The 23,808-nt window shown below is 40.0% G+C and overlaps 1 protein-coding gene across 5 annotated transcripts in view; it reads right to left on the bottom strand.

Moving 5' to 3' along the window:
* Positions 1–23,134, bottom strand: part of FTCDNL1 (formiminotransferase cyclodeaminase N-terminal like) — a 58,230-nt gene extending 35,096 nt beyond the window's left edge. Inside the window, exons 1-4 of one of the 5 annotated variants that reach the window (XM_038001800.2) lie at positions 22,653–23,134; positions 20,788–20,909; positions 18,014–18,109; positions 16,300–16,452 (exon numbers count right to left, since the gene is read on the bottom strand). In XM_038001800.2, the coding sequence (XP_037857728.2) occupies positions 16,300–16,452; positions 18,014–18,109; positions 20,788–20,902 (364 nt within the window). In that variant the 5' untranslated portion in view covers positions 20,903–20,909; positions 22,653–23,134. The remainder of the gene's footprint in view (positions 1–16,299; positions 16,453–18,013; positions 18,110–20,787; positions 20,910–22,652) is intronic. The other 4 variants (XM_038001799.2, XM_007967054.3, XM_038001797.2 and 1 more) reach the window with 4 other exon arrangements.
* Positions 23,135–23,808: the final 674 nt, after the last annotated feature.

Genomic DNA, 23,808 nt, shown 5'->3' on the forward strand with positions numbered 1-23,808 from the left:
GAGTTTGGTTATATTCCTCTTTGCAGGAGAATCGATGTAATTAGATGTTTCTCAGTGCAATGAGAAGTTTAAGCTTCATATTTGTAACACAAATGTCTTTTCTAAGCCTATAACAGACATAATTGTGGCTAAATGTAGTATTTTATTAAGAATATACAACAGTAAAAGTAGTACATTAATTCAGGACTTAAGAATCTGCTTAATTAAATGTATCTGTCTACAGTAGTATTTAATATCATTATTTTCCCTTCTGTTTTTCTTTCTTTCAGGAGCAATTTAGGACTACTGATATAAATGGACTTGAAACTGAATTGTTAAACAGAACTGCATTTCAGCAGCTCAAGGAATATAACTCATTCGTTTTCTTATATTTCTGATGCCAGCCAAAATGCAGAACTCAGAAAAAAGACCTCAAGAGTCTTTTGTTCCCTTTCCTCTAGGAAAAGTTAAATTCTCTTTTCTGTGACCTACTGCATAAACGCATGGTTCATTATTATTCTTAAACCTGGATTCAAATGATACTCAGAAAAGTATCAAACCTTTCCCTAAGCACAAACCAATCAAAAAGAACATTTTCCAACCCATATCACCTGAGACTCAAATCAAGTACAAAAAAAAAAAAAAACCCACAAAATCTAAAAATTAAACTGGGTGCTAGACTTAAAAGCTTACAAGCATCCTCTAGTTTTAGTATAGCTGTTAATACAGCCAAGTTTTTTTTTATTTAGCTGATTTTTTTACTTACATATTTTTTAATGAGAAGAAGGTAAAATTCTCTACCAGAAGTCATAAAAATTTCAGATGATAAAACAGATAGCCCTAAAAGTTTTTGCCTAAACTCATGCACATAAACTAAAACTGGCCGATTAATCTCGCTACAGTATGTTTAAAAAGAGTGGCATTTGAAAATACAGTATAGCAGTGTGATGCTGCACTGCCTCTAATTAAGTGCAGACTAGGAAAAATTATTCTTAGTTTAGTCTATGAAAGGGGGGTGGTGGAAATTTCTCTCTTTGCAATTCAAAATTATTTTAAAGATAGAACATTTCTTTTCCAATGTCTTCATTAAACAGAGCTGTTAAGAATTGTCTCCCAACCATCCCCAAAGAGTACAAAGCTAACCAGTATTCGTCCCATATGCTCTGCTTTGAAGTGTGAAGCTGTGACCATCCCACTAGACTCTTACACCACCATCAAAGCCGTCTCATTACGCCCAGTGCTGAGAGTTAAAGCGCGGGGCCCTAACTGCTCCAACACAAACACTGCATTAACAAAGCGACCGCAGTATTCCTCCCCCACATGGCTATAACCTGAAGAAATTTTTACCATATGTACACATGTACGAGATACAAAAATTTATTGTGCTAGAACATCATTGAGAAGCACATTAAACATGCTGACTAGAACTGGATGTTATTCTAAGGGACTGAAAAAAATAAAATGCAGCTGATCTTTATGATGAAAGAGCAGAAACATCAGGCTGAAAAATGAGATCAAGTGCAATTCCTAAATTGCATTTCGACTGACACGTTCTGTTGCCTGTTTTTTCTTGAGGTAGCGGAAAACAATTTAAGGGAAGAAACGAAACTCTACTGCACATCACTGGGTGCTACTGTTTACTCCACCATGTTTCACTTCAAAAGGACAAACTTAAAAACCACGATAGGCTGATAACAACATCTATGCTTCCAAACGAACAGGCCTTGCTAAGAAAAAGTAATTTCACTTGCATCTCTGAGTTGTCAGTTTATTATTGGCATGACGGTAAAAAATAAAATGCAAAGAAAAAAACTTACCTATTATGGAAATGAGGTCAGGATAAGCACTTAATTGATTTTCATGTTAAATTAATCTGAAAAACATTTTTTTTAATGTTTTAACCTAACAATTCCACTCCTTTGTATTTGCTCTAGGAAAAGCCTTGCATTTGTGACAACAGAGACTATTCAAGAATGTTCATCATTGCATTATTTGATCTAGGAAAAACAAGAAACAATCTGAATGTCCACAAACAGGAGAACAGACAAAATGTGTTATATTCATACTATGATAATTATAAAGCAGGTAGAATGAAATAGAACTATATGTAATACCATGGATATATTTCTAAGCTACCTTGCTGAATGAAAAAATTATAGTATGAGAGCATTTCTAATACAAACATATCCAAGCAATACTATATTGGTTTTATTGGTTTATACACGTATGTAAGTAAAGCATGTAGAAAATTCTGGATTTGGGTCATGCTATACTCTTACCATAATTTGGCAGGGGGGCATTCAGAGAACCAGGAATGAGAGTAGTGATCAGAGGTGAATTTTAACCCTAACTGTATACTCAAAATTTTGAAACAGAGAATTAATTTTACTAAAGAGCTTCTGCACAGCAAAAGAAACTACCATCAGAGTGAACATGCAACCTACAGAATGGGAGAAAATTTTTGCAATCTACTCATCTGACAAAGGGCTAATATCCAGAACCTACAAAGAACTCAAACAAATTTACAAGAAAAAAACAAACAACCCCATCAAAAAGTGGGCAAAGGATATGAACAGACATTTCTCAAAAGAAGACATTCATACAGCCAACAGACACATGAAAAAATGCTCATCATCACTGGCCATCAGAGAAATGCAAATCAAAACCACAATGAGATACCATCTCACACCAGTTAGAATGGCGATCATTCAAAAGTCAGGAAACAACAGGTGCTGGAGAGGATGTGGAGAAATAGGAACACTTTTACACTGTTGGTGGGATTGTAAACTAGTTCAACCATTATGGAAAACAGTATGGCGATTCCTCAAGGATCTAGAACTAGATGTACCATATGACCCAGCCATCCCATTACTAGGTATATACCCAAAGGATTATAACTTATGCTGCTATAAAGACACATGCACACGTATGTTTATTGCAGCACTATTCACAATAGCAAAGACTTGGAATCAACCCAAATGTCCATCAGTGACAGATTGGATTAAGAAAATGTGGCACATATGCACCATGGAATACTATGCAGCCATAAAAAAGGATGAGTTTGTGTCCTTTGTAGGGACATGGATGCAGCTGGAAACCATCATGCTCAGCAAACTATCACAAGAACAGAAAACCAAACACCGCATGTTCTCACTCATAGGCGGGAACTGAACAATGAGATCACTTGGACTCGGGAAGGGGAACATCACACACCGGGGCCTATCATGGGGAGGGGGCAGTGGGGAGGGATTGCATTGGGAGTTATACCTGATGTAAATGACGAGTTGATGGGTGCAGCACACCAACATGGCACAAGTATACATATGTAGCAAACCTGCACGTTGTGCACATGTACCCTACAACTTGAAGTTTAATAATAATAAATAAATTTTAAAAAAATAAATAAATAAATAAAATAAAATAAAATAAAAAATCAGCAAGGTCTAATAAATAAATGGTTGTGAGCATTCTTTGTTCTATTATTGTCTTGATAGAAAAAACTACAAGTGAGTTTCTTAATGTGTCTAGGTCTGCTTTCCAGCTATGGAATGAAAAAATTGGGCCTATCTACTCTCCTCCCTATAAATAGAAAAATAAGGTGCCCTCAAACTCTTAAAGTATCATACAATTTCATGGAGATACAGATATAAGTATTCATGAAAGTATATAGTATATCAGGAGTTTAGGGCATATTTTACATATATATTTCATAACCAATAATCCAAGAAGGTTATTATTTCCTTGCATATAACATATAGTTTCATAGAGATATGTATACAGAAGCTTATTATTCCTTTGTAGGGCATATGCTGATATATTTACCACTTTGTGCAGATGTGATATTACTCATTTAAAGAATTATACTTTCCTGAGTGGCCTAACATATTTAACTTATACTGTACTCCATAAATCATTTTATTGTGTCCTGTGGTGCTCTCTAATGGCTTCACGCACAGATTTCATGGCCTCAGTTTTGTTGGGGAAAGGTACTTTGTTATACTTCTCTAAAAGTCACAATAGCATTTACTATAGGAAATGGAAACATAACAGGCACTCCAAGACTGTCTGGACGTTCACAAACACCTCTCCATTTATTTTCATAATATTTCTCTGAAATAGGTACTGAATATCATTTTGCAAATGAAGAACTGATAAAGGAGAAGCTGTTTGCTATAGAACTTAAATTTCAGAGCTGAAAGTACTTCAGACATCTCTTGCTCAAGTGATTTTCTAACATCTTGCTGTGCAATCCCTTTTCTTAGAAGGTACCTTATTTGGAATCTTGATACATAAAACAGAAAAGGGGGATCCACCTCTCTTTATGGTGAAAGGGACTCTCCTGGGCTCCAACTGCTCAGTATCCCCTCCACAAGGCAATGGAGAAACACTAAAAATAATGACAGCTGGTAGGAGGCAGAGGACCTGGCACTTTACACAGTCATCAATTATCATAACCATCCTGATACGATGATATTATTCTCCAATTTTACAGATACAAAAACTCTTAGAGACTGAAAAAGAAGAGATTAAAAAATTTATCAAGCCAGTTGGCAAACAAGTAGCAGATGTGGGATTTGAACTCAGATTGTTCAGTTCCCCAATTTTTTTTTTTTTTTAAAGACAGGGTCTTGCTCTGTTTCCCAGGCTGGAGTTCAGTGGCACCATTACAGCTCACTGCAGCCTTGCCTCCCAGGCTCAAGTGATCCTCCCACCTCAGCCTCCCAAGTAGCTGAGATTAGAGGTACACACCACCACGCCCGGCTAATTTTGTTTTTTTAATTTTTTGTAAAGATGAAGTCTCACAGTGTTGCCCAAGCTGGTCTGGAACTCCTGAGCTCAAGTAGTCCACCTGCCTCAACCTCCCAAAGTGCTGGGATTACAGGTGTGAGCCAGTGTGTTCAGTTTCAAATTCTTATCCTGCCCACTTCCCATCTTGCTTCCTTGTCTAACCACAGTGGAATGTGATGTTATTGGTTAGTTTATGCTGATCAGAGACTGACCGGCAGACCTACACATATATATCCTGAGTGGGGGGAATTGGTCTTGGCCTTTCACTTCCATATACCTGCTTGTTAAGGACCTCTCGCTATCTTTCAGAGAGGCTACAGAGATGCTAAAGGTTCCCCAAAGAGTAGTTCAGATGGGTCATGGCAAAGCCTTGGGAATGGCCAGGAATCCTTCTGTTGGACAACATATCAGCAATGTATAAATAGCCTTCAGCATTAAGCCTACTCCCCACAGCAACAAAGAGTTAACTTGGCTCTTGCACCTATTTGGTGCTCCTCAAAAGGGCAAACAAATGCTTTGCACGAGTTACTTTGCTTTCCTTATGTGTGTTCAGCTCTCAAGCCTCTTCTTGGCTGCTGGCCACAGACAACGCACAATAATCTCTCAGTGGTCTCAAAGCTGGTACTACCTCTCACCATTTGCCCCCCAAAGGAGTCAAGTCCTGCCCTCCCCCTTTTCATATCCCCACCTTTCAGCCAATGACCTTTTCCACACACCCTTCTCCAACCTCTTTCAACTATGTTTTGGAGAAAAATGCTTCCCACCCATTACTGATGTTTTCTTCCTCATGGAGAGAGCTCTGCTCATCTTGCTGTCTGTTACAGGCTGAATTGTGTTCTCTAAAAGTACATATGTTGAAGTTCTGGCTCCCCATACCTCAGAATATGACCTTATTCTGGAATGGGGTCATTGCAGATGTAATGAGTTAAGATGATGTCATACTACAGTAGGTTGGGTCCCTAATCCCATATGATTGGGGTCCTTATAAAAAAGGGAAATTGGGACACAGACAATACACAGAAAGAATGCCACATGACCATGAAGAAGGTCAAGTGCAAGCCAAGATGGGACAGGTTCTCCCTCACACCTCTCAGAAGGAACCAGCCCTGCTGCCACCCTGATTGCGGACTTCTAGCCTCCAGGATTGTGAGACAATAAATCTCTATGGTTTAAGCCACCCAGACAGTGGTACTTTGTTACTGCAGCCCTAGTAAACTAAAACACCAGCCTCCCTCCCTCCTAACTTTCATTCTCTGATGGGGAGTTTGGGAGACAAACTGGATGTGCACAGACCCACCCTGCCTCCCTCTTCCTTCTTAGGAACTGGTTGTCAGCAGGAAACACACATTCCAGGCTACTCCTCCTCACCACAAAGCTGTCCAGCCTCAGGCCTTGGCTGCCCAGTACTGCCTGTGGCTGGCTGGGTTAGTCTAATTCTCTAGTGGGGCAGGCCCAGCCACCAATACTAGTTTTATCAGTAATAAAGTTACTGTAGCATTGCCATTTCTCACCTGCCTTTCTCTTCTGTGGGACTGGTTCCACATGTGGGAAAGGAAGACGTGTACTATTTGTCATGCTCTCCTCTTAAACCCACCCCAATACTCTTATTTCCCTGGGGGGAGGGAGTGAAGTGACCTTCTTTCTCTACTCTTTCTAATTTTGTTGCTATGCTATAAACTTTGTGCACTGCTTTCCGAAAGCCTCTGGTTTTGATTGTCAAAAATTCTGGCTGTGTGGTGGCTCGGGCCTATAATCCCAGAGCTTTAGGAAGCCAAGGCAGGAGGATCACTTGAGGCCAGGAGTTCCAGATCAGCCTGGGCAATATAGCAAGACCCTGTCTCTACAAAAAACAATTTAAAGATTAGCTGGACATGGTGATCCATGCCTGTAGTCCTAGCTATTCAGGAGTCTGAAGCAGGAGAATCGCTTGAGCCCAGAAGGTCAAGGCTGCGGTGAGCTAGGACTGCACCACTGCACTCTAGCCTGGGCAACAGGCAAGTTCCTGTCTCTAAAATAAATAAATAAATAGAACACGAACACTGTTACTTCTGCACTGTCACTATAACAATCCTATAATCCCCTCAAGGTACTCAGACAGTCCCACACAGGCTATGGGGAAAAGAAAAGCACAACAATTAATATCTCAAAATATTATCTTACTATATATTTTTAGGTAATTAAAATTGGAGAATGAATTATTCAACTTATGTAATTTTAATAGTCACATAATAATAATTAATTATGCTATAATTCTTGTAATATCATAATACTACAGCCATACATTGTCATTATTATTGCAGGCTGTGAGTCTCCTGGGAAGCACACTCTTACTCTACCAATAGAGAGCAGGTGGATGGGCTGCTGGGTGCATGACGGTGTGGAGAGACTTGCACTTAATCTACAAGCCCATCAACGTCACTAACATCATTATATCATTTCTTCAGAGTTTTCTAATCCTAGTGGCCTTGACACTGGAAGCCACTATAAAAACTAAGAAGGAAAGATAAAAGGAAAAGGGATTCAGGAAAAACATCTCCACAGTAATGGGGCCTGGGCTTAAAAATACCAGAGCCTAGTATTCAGTCACCAGTAATAAACCTCTACTAGATCCACAATCTCTAAAACACCATCAGCAATCATATAAAATGCCAATCTCTGAGTGTTGTAGATATCTACTGAAAATCAGAAAACCTAAAACCCCTCCACTTGGAGGCCCCCCAGGGCTCCCTTTGTTAGTAAGGGGTGAATGTTTGATATCTCCCACAATGACTCCTGGTTTCACACTGAGTGTTCTAAGAGATCTTTTACCTAGGTGAAGTGGTTGGCTGGGGAGGGGGCTCCTAATTGTTAACTGTAAATCTCACCTGTGGTTTCTAGATTGGGAAACAATTACAAGAAATATATAGTCAGGCAGCGTGGATTTCATGTACCCCACCTATTTGTTCCAATTAGGAGATTCTTATAAGACATTTATTCTTGTTGATATTTCTTTTTCTGTCTGTTTGTTTTGTGTTTGAGACAGGGTCTCGCTCTGCTGCCCAGGCTGGAGTACAAGTAGTACATCATGGCTTACTGCAACCTCAGCCTCCTGGGCTCAAGGGATCTCCCATCTCAGCTTCCCAAGTAACTAAGACTACAGCACGCACTACCACACCCAGCTAATGTCTTTTATTATTTTTCTTTGTAGAGACAAGGTCTCCCTATGTTGCCCAGGCTGGTCTTGAACTCCTGGGTTCAAGCAATCCTCCCGCCTTGACCTCCCAAAGTGCTGGGATTATAGGCATGAGCCACCACTCCCAGCCACTTGTCAATATTTCAATAAACCCTATTGCTTTTATATCAAGAGTGAGACGGGGGCCAGCCGTGGTGGGCAGATCCCTTGAGCCCAGGAGTTTGAAACCAGCCTAGGCAACACAGGGAGACCCCATCCTACAAAAAATACAAAAAATTAACCAGGCATGGTGGTACATGCCTGTAGTCCCAGCTATTTGGGAGGCTGAGGTGGCAGGATCACTTGAGTCTGGAAGGTCAAGGCTACAGTGAGCCCCAGTCGTGCCACTGCACTCAGCCTGGGCAACAAAGCAAACCCTGTCTCAAAAAAAAAAAAAAAAAAAGGAGGAGTGATACAGGGAAGGAGTAAAAGTCAATACCAGGGTATGTTATCAAGCTGTGAGCAACTGAGCAACTGGGACTCAATCCTGCTGAGATGGGCCTCAGAATTGTCCATCTCAGGGACAAAAGAGGCAAGCATTTATCCACCAGCTCTGGTCCCCGACAAGTCAAGTGTTGCCCGATGGGGTTAACTTGCTTGATTACTCACACTGCAGGTTGTAGCAAAGCCACAGTAAGAGAAAAGAGTGCAGCTTTTTCAAGTATGGCTGGGTTCATCCACAAATGCTGGTCATGGAAGATTAAGTTTGTTTATCCCAGTTCTCCCATTTGGCCTTTCCTTCTTCATTAGTACCTGTTTTACAGTGGTTGGTAGACTCCTCTTGCATTTATTCAGCCTAAGGCAATATGCATTTATGAGCAACCTGGTAACTTTCCTTCATAGTTAAAAGGTACTAAAGTCACTGGAAATCAATCTTAATATTTTAAGTACTTTCCCAATGCACAATCCCTTGTTTTCTCAGATTTTTCTGTTGTAGCAGTATTCCTGTGATTCTCCAACGAAATGCTATGCCCTAAATACATTTACACACATTTGTAAAATCGACTATTGTTTTTATGTTATGGCAATGAGGGTAGTGTTGATGGTGGTAAGAACTTTATCAGAACCCAGCATCTAAACTGACTGATCTCAACCAAATCCAACACTGTTTTATGAGACAATCTCCATAGCAACTGGAGAATCAGAGTAGAAATTCTTAAAGTGAAAAGTTGTTCCTGATTTGCCAGATCAGCCCATGTTTTGACAATCTGTAATAAGGTAATCAAAGGGTCTCAAGACTACCATGCGAGTGTTGACGCTGTGTGAATGTGTCATGGCACACATCCTCCAAGTCATAAGAATAATTGAAAAAAAAATCTACAAGGCTGATCATTCTGATCAAAGTCCTTAATGTTTTATATATTTTTTAAAAATCAAAAAAATAAGAATCAGTCATGCCAGAGCTATTTCTTTATTCATATAACTTACATGGCTAGCATTTATCTTTCCAGTTCTCTAAATAATGACCTTAGTTGATATGGCATTGTACAAATATTCATTTGATCAATGACATGAAACAAAAAGCAAGTTTACATATCATTTATAAAATCCATTAACTATGGCCTAGACTCTTAAAGCTGAATATTATGAGCCTACATGTTAGCTAAGCCTATTTTCACTGTCAAGGCATTGGGAGAATTTGCCTAAGAACCTTCGGCGCTGACCCTTCCCCTCTATCATCACTCAATCCTTCTCATGAAAGTTTGTGTGTAAACAGAAACTTTTACATGTTACAGAGACACCGGGTCCAGCATGTGAAAACACGGAGTGAGGAAGACGTAGAACACATACAAAAAGCATCAAGGTCCACAGTATCCTGCAGAGAAATTGTCTATAGAAACTTGATAGAAGTCCAGAAATCAGACTAAATATCTTCAATACTGAGTAGAAGTCAGACAAAAGAAGAATGCTCCTGAAAATTTATCAATGATTCCAAGTGAGGTGAATGCATTGTTCCTGAAAGATCCAAGATGTCCCAGCACTTTGGGAGGCCGAGACAGGCGGATCACGAGGTCAGGAGATCGAAACCATCCTGGCTAACACAGTGAAACCCCGTCTCTACTAAAAAATACAAAAAAAAAACTAGCCAGGCGAGGTGGCGGGCGCCTGTAGTCCCAGCTACTCGGGAGGCTGAGGCAGGAGAACGGCGTAAACCCGGGAGGCGGAGCTTGCAGTGAGCTGAGATCCGGCCACTACACTCCAGCCTGGGCGACAGAGCGAGACTCCGTCTCAAAAAAAAAAAAAAAAAAAGAAAGAAAGATCCAAGATGATTTAAAATCGCCAAGAGAAGTAGGGACTTCCAGAAAAACATAAAAATTTGGATGCATATGTTTATTTTCATTTCTTCCAGAAACCCCAAGGAAAAAAATGGTAAAGAGATTTTTTTCCCAAGCATCAACTCAAACAAACAGAAATAAAGAGGAGGCAATCGCAGTGGAAGCTGCAGAGAAAACGTGTGAGGGGGAGGTGATTCGGCAGACCCAAGGCAGCAAATGGAGCAGCAGAGAAGTGCCTGATGCATCCCACAGACACCTGATAGTGGGCAGAACTGGCAGCCCCACTTTGGGAGGGAAGGCAAAGGGGAAGCTCAATACCGGAAGATGGGTGGGAAGTCAGCTTCAGCAGCGGTCAAAGCCCATCCCTCATTCACACAGGCACCTGCCCGGCCACACCCTGGCAGAATATGCAAGAGGTAAAACACAAGGTGTCTGGGCTGGGGAATATGGACACAGCTGAGGGCTGGGGTGAGTAACAAAAAGAGAGGAATTAAAAGAACGTTTATATTGACAATCTAAACGTTGAGATTTTTTCAGCCCTTTTGTGCAACTTAGCTTCTAAAACACTGGCAGTGGTGTCTCCACTCCAGGCTGGACACTGGAAGATCCTTCTCTGGGGAACATGAACAGCTCAAGAGGAAAGACCAAAAAAAATACTGAAGTATGAGTTCCCCAAAGAAACGACCCAGCCATGTCAGCCTACAGCTGACAAACCCCATGTGCATACTTGGAACGTCCATTCAGCCTTCTAGCATCCACTCAGAATAAACAGCCAACCAGGCATCATCAAACATCTTAGGAAAGCCTTCAAAAAACAAAACAAAACAAAATTAAAAAAAAAAAAAAGAAAAAGCAACGGGGTGAAGGGGGTAAGGTGGGGGGAGACTATGCAGGAAGAAGAAACCACAATGATCCATTAATGATACATTCATGAAAAAAACCAGGATGTTCTCTTGAAAAGTAAAATAAAAGGAACATTTACAGAGTAAATGAAAGCACTTGGAAATTAACATGGAAGCCATAAAAAACTTATGGAAGGCTAGGATAGAAAGTAGAGGAAATTTGCCAGAAAGTGTTATAAAAATAGAGTGATGGAAAATAAGAAAGAAAGTAAATATAGAGGACCAGTAAAAGAGTTCTAATCTCCAAATAATGAGGCTTTTAGAAAGAACTGAGAAAATGGAAGAAATCATCAATGGAATAATTTACAGAATTGTCCAGCACTGACGGACAATAGTTTCAAAGAATAAAAGGACTCACCAAGTATCCAGCATAATGGATGGAAACAAACCCATACAAAAGCACTTGAGAGAAATTTCAGAACACTGGGAACCAAGCAAAGACCTCACAAGCCTCCAGAGAGAAATGAAAGGTCACATACAAAAAATAAGGAGTCATAACGGTTTCAGAAGTCTCAATAGCAATGTGGAAACAAGAAGTCAATGACACAACATCTTTAAATTAAAGTTATTTCTAACCTGGAATTCTATAGCAAGACAAACTAATAATTCAGTGTGAAGGTAGAATAATGGCACTTTCTGACGTGCAAAGGGTCAACAATGTACTTCATTTTTTTTTCAGAAAGCTACTAAAGGATGTGTTCCACCAAAATGACACCTTAAACTAAGAAAGTAAAAAAAGAGAAAGAGAAGATATGGGATTCAGGTTGAGGACCAGGGCGTTCAACATGGAGAAAGATGAAAGTCATGATGATGGCTGAGGGAGATCCTATGAAGACAGTTATCCTCAGCACACTGAGGGCAGCTAGTCCTAACTGGAACAGGTTGGAGAATTCTAGAAGATACTTCTTTAAGAAGATGGAATTGATAGAACCCTCAATGAATGCATGAAGTGTTCTATCTGGATGCATAGAGAGATGTAACAAATGACAGTGAATTTGGAGCTAAACCAGTGGTAAGTATATAAAACACTAAGCAAACAAATTATCAAAAAGATAATGACCAACTCCAGCAAAAATACAAAGTTATGCAGAAAAGGTCAAATAATAATAATGTTCTAAATGATTCATTGTGAACAATGTTTACATAGTTATACATATGTTTACATAGTTATAATAATGTAACCACTAACTATTGACTCAAATTTTGATATAAATATATTGAGAGGTTGGAAGATTGGGATGTGTGAGTGGTGTGTGCGTGTGTGTGTGTGTGTTAGAGATGAGAGGTGGGGTAAGGGGAAGCTAAATTTTCATCTTCCACAGTGAGAAGTCAATAGATAATGCCTAAAACTGAAAGACTAAGACATACCAGTGTAAGTGTGATATTTCGATATCTAGAGTTAAAACAAGGTAAAAAAGTGGAAAGTACTTGGCGGGCTCTGAGGAAAAGGAAATTGAAGGGTATGTATGGTGGGAGGTAAAAGGGGTTAGATAGGTACTTAGAATTTTTTGAATAAACCCTGTGCAGTATGTGATTTTTAGCTACATGCCTGTATCATTTTGATAAAAACAAAAAGAAAGAGAAGGAAGAAAGAAAAAAGAAAGAGAGAGAAGGAGGAAAGGAAAAAATTTTAGAGACCTGGCTAGGGGCAGTGGCTCATGCCTATAATTCCAACACTTTGAGAGGCTGAGGTGGGAGGATCGCTTGAGCCCAGGAATTCAAGACCCACCTGGGCAACATGACAAGACCCTGTCTCTACAAAAAACACAAAAATGAGGCAGGTGTGGTGGCATGCACCTGTGATCACAGCTACTCAGGAGGCTGAGGTGGGAGGATTGCTTGAACCAGAGAGGCAGAAGTTGCAGTGAGCCGAGATCATGCCACTACACTCCAGCCTGGCCAACACAGCAAGATCCTGTCTTAAAAAAAAAATGTAGAGACCTAACAGTGATAAAAATGAGACAGAGCCTAATAGATCAATTGTGAGCTTTTATAGAAAATGAAAACCAGCCAGGCACAGTGGCTCACACCTGAAATCCCAGCTACTGGGGAGGCTGAGACAGGAGAATCGCTTGAACACAGGAGGCGGGGGTTGCAGTGAGCCAAGATCATGTACTGCACTCCAGCCTGGGTGATACAGTGAGACTCCATCTCAGTAAATCAATAAATACATACATACATACCAATGTCCAAAATATTGGGAAGAAAACCTATAAGCTTTAAATAAATATAGACTAGATCTACATCTCACCTGAGCTCTGAACTGTATAATCAACCATCGTCTCAAAATATTTGTATCAATTTGGGTGAATAGTTAGTGGTTACATTATTATACCTATGTAAACATTGCTCACAATGAATCATTTAGAACATTACTATTATTTTACCTCTGCCAACCTTTTACATGCTGTCAAATGACAGCATGTAAAAAATGTATTCATGGTCTTTTCTGCAAACCTCCTTTCTTCTGTCATTTTAAGTTATAACACTATCACACCACTGCTCTGTCCCTCACCAGCAAGATCCCATGGAATCTGTCCATTCTCTATTCTCTTAGGCCAATATCATCCTTCTAAACTGGTCAGCCTGCTTCCTGTCCATTCTCTATCATGCAGGCAGAGTGCTCTTTCTAAGAACTGAAAGCCAGTCATATAATTTTCTTGCTTAAAACACTTCAGTGGTTAGCACTGCCTTTAGCACAAGATTTGAACCCTTCAACCAGACATCTAAAACTTCATAATCTAGCCAAGAGCAGTGGCTCATGCCTGTAATCCCAACACTTTGGGAGGCTGAGGCCGGCAGATTGCTTGAGGTCAGGAGTTTGAGACCAGCCTGGCCAACAAGGAAAAAACCCATTTCTACTAAAAATACAAAAAAAAAAAAAAAAAAAAAAAAAAAAAATTAGCTGGGTATGGCAGTGCACACCTGTAGTCCCAGCTACTCAGGAGACTGAGGCACGAGAATCACTTGAGTCTGCGAGGCGGAGGTTGCAGTGAGCCGAGATTGCACCACTGCACTCCAGCCTGGGTGACAGAGTGAGACTCCATCTCAAAAAATTTTAAAAATTAAAACTTCGTTATTTGGCCTCTGATTACCTCTTGAGCCTCATTTCATAACATTCCCAGGAATGTCTTTCCCATCCCACCCCACCTCTACATTCCACGCAGCCAAACTGAAGTCCTTTGCAGGTGCTCGAGTTCAGGCTGCCCTCACCTCTGGGCCTCTGCATCACTGCTCCCTGTATTCTAAAAGTCCTCAAACTAAAATGATATGCAAAAGTATATGTAAGTGTATGTCTCTATGTATATACACACAATGCACATGCATAAAAACTTGCAAAAATTGTTGACAGTTATTTATAAATCCTCTGAATACCAACTTTGACCTACCTTAAGAACCTCTTCCTGAAGCTAAAAGCAAACTTACAGCTGATATTAAAAAGTTGTGAAATATGTTATTCAGCATTTTTGCATACAAAGTATACATAAATTGCACATATCAGTATCAACTCTTTTATGTCACTGGGATGCTATTTATTGCCCTTTGTCCACAGAAAGTTAGCTGATTATTATGTTACAGCTGGTTTCTCTGGGAAAGCCTTATTCTAGGGAAAAACATCCTTTCACTGTTCTGAGAACAGCAGGATCCTAGAATGTGAATACTTCTGCCTCATAAGAATGCCTGAGCATGCTGTTACAAGAAAAAAAAATCTTAAAACAATTTGGATGACATTAGATGAACAGCTGTGTAGAAAAGGGAATGTAAAAATAAAAACTGCATGTTGGAGCATCAAAATAGTAACCATGTACAGTATAGGACTGTTTTTAATCAGATGAAGATTGAAGCTATTACATTTCAACTCAAATGTTATAAATTAGTTCAAAAATGCAGCTGAGCTCTCATTTAATTAGAAATGTCCATGTTTAAATCATGAGGTACAGTAGCTGCCAATGAAGCAAAGGGCAAGGGAAGGGAGAAATCCTGTGTCCAGACTCACTGATTCTTAACTGTCTCCTACGCAGGACGAACATCTGGGGTGGACCAGTCCCGATGTAATGAAGAACTTCATGTACTAGCTAATTTGAGATTTAATGTAATTGTCCATAATTGTTTTGAAGACAATTAAAATCATTATTCTGGTCTGGACAATTCTGAACTCTTCATTTTTGTGTGGAACACATTTTCCCCTCCATGCTGAATTTTAACTCTTTCTTGGATAAAACGTAAAGCAAGTCTGAGGCCAAGATTTCCCTCGGAAATAACCCTTCAACTGTCGGGTCACATGAAAATGCAGTATAAGTAGTGAGGCACTCCTTTGGAAGCAAGTCTCATTTCCTATTTCTGGTGCTTCATGTAGCTCAACTAAAGTCCAAATCTACATCCCAAATGTTAGACAATTCACCATTAATTAAAAATGAGACAACATCATAGAGGGATTTCTGAGGTCATACAGAAAAGAATGCAATTATCCTAAGGCGGATTTTTCCCCGAAGATTATAAGCCTCTGCATCTTGTAATTAACCGTGGTACAGTTAGACAGTCCAGGCAAAAGTTCTTTCTTTTCTCCCAATTTGCCTAATTCAAAAACACCTCAAGTGGCATAGCTCAAATTTTCCAAATTAATCTTACCCCTGGGGCTGAAATCATTCAAGTGACAGTTCAGCTCTAAAGAAAATCTCAGTGAGAGTTGTGCACAGGGAAAAAAGGAAAAAAAAAAAAAAAGTCGGAGGAAAAAGGGGTAAGAGTTAACATTTAAGTAGATTTTCAACCTCATCATTACCCCTGCTCAAGAAAATAGGACACAGATAGGCAAAACACACCATCGTTCTGCCCTGAAGAGCCTGAAGGACTTATTAGAAACCACTATTGCTTCCTCATGATCCATTGTGAATTTGTAAGGGATAAAATTAATGATTTTTTTTTTTTTTTTTTTTTGCCATACCCCACAACATTTAGTGTTCCATAATGTCACGGCATAGGAAGTGGAGGGGTAGGTCACAAACACACAGTGTATTGTGGATACAGGTCTTCAAGATCAACTTTTCCCAGGGAGCTGAGGAGTGATGCGATTCTCACAAGCTATTTCAGTTTGCAAAAATGGTTTCCAATAAGAAAGAACACATAACCCCAAACTTTCTCTTACTTCTGGCCACCACTCCACACTCTTCCACTGTGATTCCAGAGAGAGGGTAAATCGGAACCAGGTCCACTGCTCCCAGGCAAGGGTGGATTCCCTCTTGAACTTCCATATCGATAGCCTGGAAGGCCTCTAGGCAGGCAGCCAGAACAGAACTGCCTAAAAATGCAAAATTGTGGAAAACAATCTTAAGCTTTCAACTGCATCTAAAGAAAAAGCTATGATTTTGTTGCTCCACTAGTTGCTTTTCTTTTGTAATCTGTATAGAAGACTTCTTTTTTGTCCAAAATAACGAAAAACACAAAATCTAACCTCTCCCCTCATCCCACCTCCCAAGAGTCATAAAACTTCATATTTCTTCCACCTTTTCCTCCCCAAAGTGGGAGAATTATACAAGATTTATTGGTCTTATACTATTTGATTATTTTTATATAATTGGTTACTTTAAATTTTTTCAACTTTCTCCAATTAATCTAATTCCTTATTTTCAGAATGCTTTATGAGTAATTCTATTAAAATAGATACACAAACATAATTTTTTTATTTTTTATTTTTTAGAGACTGAGTCTTGCTACGTTGCCCAGGTTGGTCTCAAATTCCTGGCATCAGGCAATCCTCTCACCTTGGCCTCCCAAAGTGCAGAAACTATAGGCATGAGCCACTGTGCTCAACCACATAAATTCTTTTTCACGTAAATTTTTTAAAGCATACTTATTTTAGTTTTGCTCTTATCCACTAATTATATTTTCATTGAATTATTATAGCTAAATGCATATTATAGACACCTAAGAGTTTTATGATATTACTCTGAGTTTTTATTAGTAATACAGTATGACCATTTTAGCAATAGAGGAAAAAGCGGATTTTTATCCTGTATTAAGATTAACATTCAACATAATCTGTCCAGGCCAGGCTCGGTGGCTCACTCCTACAATTCCAGCACTTTGGGACGCTGAGGCAGGCAAATCACTTGACGTCAGGAGTTTGAGACCAGCCTGGCCAACATGGCAAATCCCCATCTCTATTGAAAACGATACAAAAAGTTAGCCAGGCATGGTGGTGTGCACCTGTAATTCCAGCTACACAGGAGGCTGAAGCACAAGAATTGCTTGAACCCGGGAGGCAGAGGTTGCAGTGAGTCGAAATCGGGCCACTGCACTCCACTCTGGGTGATGGAGTGAGACTCTTGTCTTGAAAAAAAAAAAAAGATAATCTGTCCTATGCTTGCTGAAGTTATCAGTAAGCTCTCTACTAAACCTTACAATGTCCCTGTGAGACATGTCAACTCATGGCCCAACTCCAGATCTCAAGCTCCCAACCCAGAATGCACTGCTTAGCATGTTTCATTCCATGCCAGCTTAGCAGTGAAATGAAAGCTGACTTCAACACTATTACTTCATGGGCTAAAACCTGAAGATGTCTTTTCTTAACCACAAAGGATATGTGATCATCTTCAGCAAAAAGAAAAAGGAAAAAAAAAAAAGTCATGAAATCTTGGACCCCAAAGTTCACTGTAACAAAGAGGAAATGGAGGATGTTTGAGATTTACATGTTCAGAGAAATGACTAAATGTAGTTTTGTGGTAGACTCTTTACTTAACAGAGGGGAGTATTCAGATTTACACAGGAAATCAATGATTAGAGAATGTTCAGGTCTACCCGAAGGCCTACCCTTCACCAAAATAAAGACAAATATGTGAAGAAAGAAACTGAAATCTTACCCAACTTATCAACAGAAGCTGCTATTGTAATGACTGATCTATTGTAGTCTTGATCAGAAAATATATTGAGCACTGACACTTGAGGATGTTCCTTTCCTGTAAAGAAAACAAGACAGGAGTGCAAGAATTTTTTTTTCTGTGATAAAACCTTAATAGTTTATTTCTTCTGGTATAATTAAATTTAGCTTAGTTGAAAAATTCTGGGATGTGACTTTTGGAAGTGACATTGAATAAACATGAAATTCATGAGAGGCAATGTCCACTTTTCTTACAGCATCTTATTGTATAACCAGATGGCTCAGCCCAGACACAAGCTTTTGATGTCTATAATAGACCCTCTTTTGGACTTGCTACTGAATTTGCCAAAATTTCCTTAACTCAGTCTAAGATGGTAGCCCCTTTCTCTAATAGCCAAATCATATCGCTGTAAATCCTGTTCTTCATCAATCTCATCACCTAGACCTTGTCAATATTTCCTTCCCAAATCCAGAAACTAAACTGTTTGGGTCAAGATCTAACATCTGGTAAAACTAGAATAGACCAATTAGTGCCCAGAGCAGAGGTTTTTGAGACGCATGCACCTGTCCATTAGAAACTGTTCTGAGTCCACCATCTCCTTTTCGGAGGCCACCAACAGCCTTCAGATGTTAACAACTTCCAGCTTTTGGTGGTTTGTGACTCTCTTGAATATGTGTAACCTGGAGGAGAAAGCTGCCATTCCCTTGTGTGGCAGCCATACATAGCCCTAGAGTTATTTTTGAAGTTTACAAGCATGGTCCAGGCTCCTTAAAAGTACCCCTTATGCCTACAAAAGCAAATTCAAAGTGAAGGACAAAAGTTTTCAGGCGGTAATTAAACCTTTGGTTATGCTATTATACCTTGTCTCCCTGTCCCCTGGCAGCTTAACAATTAATCTTTTCAGAGGAAAGGAAAAACAAGTTACACCCAGGAACTACAGAGCTTACAACAGCCCTACACTATTAATTTTAATAATGTGAGAAGATAAACATATGTCACTCACTCATGGCCAAATAAGCATCTATAGAGTCCTGCCCTGGTGTAGGTCTAAAATTTATAACTCAGATTCCTTTACCTAAGACCTTTCTAGGCCATTTAAATGTGCTCACATTGCTTAATTAGAAAAAAAATACAGTTTATATAGTTTTATTCCACTCACTTAAAAAAATGCCTTTAAAATATTTGTTAAAAAAAAAAGGTTCATTTTCTTAACTAGTGCTACCTTCCTTGCATTTTGAAAACTATAAAAGATGAAGTAAGAACAAGATCATGCAACCTCCTATTTTATGTAGTTTTTCAACATACTCTAACTCCTGGAAAAAAAGAGATATGATTCAATTTTTTTTCATCCTAAATCTTCTCCTGAAAAGCTTTTATTCTCAGTTTCATATGATTCAATTGAATCAAATGCTGAAAGAATAAAATACTACTCTCTCCTGCAATTTCTTAAGCACGCATATAGAAAAAAAAAATTACTGCTGGCAAGAGGAGCTGTCAGTGTGAATCTCAGCAGAAGTAAATTGTTTGGTATTTGTAATGGAGTATAATAGCTATAATTCCATTTGAGCTGCTGCCACTAATAAGCTGATAAAAACTGTGAGTTGAGACCCAGGCATCCATCAGTGTGTGTCTTCCACAAATGTCTCTGCACATTTACTTAATCACAGAGACAGGCAACCCAATCCCATTAGGTGTACTGTTTCTGACAATGAAGAGCCCGAGCTGGCTCTTTCCACAAAAAGCATGCACAATCACAGCTGCATACCAACTCCAAAGGAGTTTTCCTATCAGCAATTATCAGGAATTTTCATAGACATTTCTGGCTCCTGCAAAGTTGCGAGACAGTAACTTAAATATGCTCACAGTTAAGATGGGTTGGGGGAAAACACTTCTTTCATATGAAAAGCAGTAACCACATTAAAAATGACAATCGGAAATTAAAATTTACTGTCTGAAACGCTTTAGGGCTGGTTTCACTTGTTGCCAAAAAGTTATTGATTTAATAACAAGCATTCTATTTAAACGACTGTACACACTGTTGTGTGTGTTAGTGTGTGTGTGAAAGTAAAGACAAATAATATCTAACCATGTGTCATTACAGGAACATTTTAAGAAGGGTGAAAAAAAGAGCAGTATCTTTCATAGTAATACTGGCCAAGGGAATAACGAGGCATGAGTTCCAGTCTTCTGTCACCAAATTGCTGAGTGATCTTACGCACATCATTTAAATGCACTTGCCTAACAGTCTCTATACAGAGAAAAGAGGGTAGAAATAATAATACTGTAATGATTGCATGGGCTTTGCTGGCAGGAGTGCTTTGAAAAGTAGTTGGTATTTGGCAAGTTTATTTTTCATTTAACCTGCTCAATAAAAAGCATAAGGTATGATTATCCTCATTCTATTAATGATCAAATAAACGACCCATGAGAGAAACATTATACTTTTATGTAAATACATCCTCCCCAGGAGCCTGTCAATATCCTGAACAACACGCATCTCAGAGACTCACACGCAAATGTTAAGAGCTGCGCTGCTGAGCGTATGCAGACATTTAGAAAAGAGCATATGTGCACATCTGAGTAACTGAGCTATCTCAGTATCCTGGAGTTGTGCAGAGCTGCAACAGCTCAAGAACAAGGAGGAAAATTCAGGAAGAAAGGAAGAAAGTGTTCTGTAGATACAGTGTGCACAGTACAAAAATTACTATATTATCAAAACACTACAATATTCAGCTTCAATTGTCTGCTTTTCCTACCATTTTTGTCAAGAAGAGCTGCTTTTGCTATGTTCTCAACAATGTATTTTCTTCTGGCTTCTGAAATGTTTAGTAAACAGGCAGCCAAACGGAGTCCCACTCTGGAAGAAGACATGACTTTTCTGGAATAGGAGAAAAATTTTTATGTGTCTCTAGAGTTCATTCATATTTTCATGTTTTAACTATAAAAAAATCATAACTTTTTGGAAATGAAGCAGTCATGCTATGAGCACTTTACTATTTCATTCCTAGAAAAATTTTAAAGCATAAAATCCCCAGATTGACTAAAATAAGAAACAATGTGTACACGGTCACATACATATGAATCTTGTAACGACACTGGAAAATACCTGGCCGGGTCCTCAGTATGAATTCCATCATGTATGTGAAAGTTTTTCATTAAAGTGTGTTATCCCATTTTAAGCATAGTTTTCCTTAGCCTTATCCCTGTTTTCAAGGTCTGTACTATTTTACAAATAGGTATGATTTTTTTTGTTGTTGTTAAACTAGACTTACTGGGGAAATGCAGAAAAAGGAAACAAGGAAGATTATTTAAGATGTGGATCCTTATAAAAGAAATTCTTGTGGCAAGAATGAAAAAGTATCTACAGGCCACGCCATGGACATTATACAAATAAATAAGGAAGCCATTTGGATGGTTTACATGACAATTGTCTAAGTTCCTCCTTGTTCCACCAAAGTTTCTAAATCAGTTTAAAGTCTTTTTACAAAATTCTGTAACTTGAAAGATGACACGTATTCTGATATATATTACTCAATAATATCAAAAATGTGATTTTTGTTGAAAATAAATTACACAGGTTTTGGCGGTTGCTTTCTTTTTAGTACTCTAGAATAGCATTTTTGACTCATTTTTCCATACCTCAAATGATATTCACGATCTAAAGGAATTAAAACATCTTAAAATAATAAGAAAATAATTTCCCTCTTCAAGTTCAGCACCTCATAACGTTGGTCTCTTTTAAATATCATAACTAAAAATGGATGAGGCCCTCATGAATTCATTCAACAAATGTTTGATGAGGGTCGTTTTCTGACAGGTAATGTTCCCTGCGTGAGGGATATCAACCACAGTGGTCTAACTCTGAGACACGCTTTAAACTTTAGAGTTTAAGCTAAAAGTGCTCTGGTGCAAATAATGGTGCTCTCCCTGAATAAATCCGCTGGCTTGTTCGCCAGGATCATTCGTTGGCCTCATCATCTTAACCTAGAGAGAGCTCAGGCTTCGTAGCCAGCTCAGGTTTGCAGGCAGGTTTTCATATCATGTCCATCGTCTCATCACTGAAAATTCATAAAAAGTCTGTCATCAGGTTTTTCTAGATATTAATAACATTGTTGTAATAAATCAGCCCAGACCTCTCGTTTCTATGTAAACAAAAAATTGCTTTACACAAGGGGTGTGGGCGTCTTCTGGTTTTCATTTGTTTTCAGTGTGTTTATGCAGCTTAATTGTCTCATCAGGCACTTTCCCAACATAATTATGCTTTTTAACAAATGGTGTTTATGGCAACCCCTAACAGTGCAAAAGAAAGGATTAGTTTCATCCTCTCGTTCCACATTTTGATTCCCTGTGGACAGCTAAATCACACAAAGATGGAGTTAGAAAAATTCACCTTCACAGCGAAGCTGAAATGAGCGGCAGTACCAGGCTCAGAAAGTGACCCAAACGCAAGCCCCCCAAAACACTCTGTTTGGGACAGGGAGATCCTAGTCTTCCTGGCCCATCCCTTCAATTACCATTGGATGACCTCTGGTGATAGATCAAACACGCGACCGTCCCCCGCCCCCGCGCCTCCCCAACCCCAGAGAACCTAGCCCAGCAAGTGCAAAGTGCAGAAGTTCACCTGCCCCCTGCGCACGCACCCCACCGGCACTTGGAGGCCGCAAGGAGGCTCGCCAGGCTGCCGCAAGGAGGCTCGCCAGGCTGCCGCAACGCGTGCTGGGGCCAGAACCCCGCTGCTGGGAATCCCTGCGCGGTGCCGCCTGGGTTCCTGGGTGGAATGTCCCAGGACCACGTGCGCTGAAAGGGAACCCGAACTGACTCCCGGACTCCACACAGGTCTCGCGGGACGCAGCAGCGGCGAGGGCGCCGGGTTGTGGCGCCCGGGAGCGAGGGGCGGCCGGAGGCTGCGCGGCCCCGGCCGAGCTCTCGAACTAGCGGCAGCGCCTCCCGCTCCGCAGTTTTTGGAAGGGGAGCGGACCTGCGCGCACCGAAGGGCAGTGGGGCAACGCGGCTGCCTAGCCTGAGTCGCCGCCGCGCGTGGCCCGCGCGCAGCCTCCGCCGCCGACTCCGCCTCCCGGGCGCCCGGAGCGCGCCCCACCCCAGCCGCACACCGCCCGGGCTGGCTCTGCCTCTCCCTCCCTGACCCGGCACCACGTGCCTGGCGTCCCTGAACGCTTCAGTTTCTTCTAGTGTTGCCTCTTCGTCTGCTCTTCTGTATCGCCAAACCCTCCGCAATTCTCTAGTCAATTAATGACTTTAAAGGGGCATTGGAATATAATGATCAGGTCTTTGCCTATTGATCATGCACCAGCAGGGGGCTCTTCTCTGGTTTCCTTGCAAGGGACACAAGCACTCACACACACCCTTCTAGTAAATCCCCTCCTGAAGGATTAGTGGCCCCCGTGACTGTGAACTGGACCCACCCCGGGACAAAAGCAGTCCTTGTGCATACCCATGTAGTCAAAGTTACAACGAATATGAAACAGGCTTCCGCATTTCCTTTTTTTCTAGGCCACTCAACCTTGAAAACACATTTCGCTTCCAAAAAATCAGGACCTGCTTTTTTTTTTTTTTTTCGTGTAGCAAGGATTAAATGTCACCATTTTGATCCAATTTTGTTCCTGTAGTGAAATAATCACTAAATAACTACTTTGACGGAATAAATTAATTTTTAAATCTATTTTTTATTTTCTAATTATAATTTTTAAACACAGATTTGAGGAAATTAACATTTATGTGGACATTTGGTTTCTAGCCTAATGTGGCATAAAAATAAG

This window comes from Chlorocebus sabaeus, chromosome 10 (assembly GCF_047675955.1).
Source record: "Chlorocebus sabaeus isolate Y175 chromosome 10, mChlSab1.0.hap1, whole genome shotgun sequence".
Classification (NCBI taxonomy): domain Eukaryota; kingdom Metazoa; phylum Chordata; class Mammalia; order Primates; family Cercopithecidae; genus Chlorocebus; species Chlorocebus sabaeus.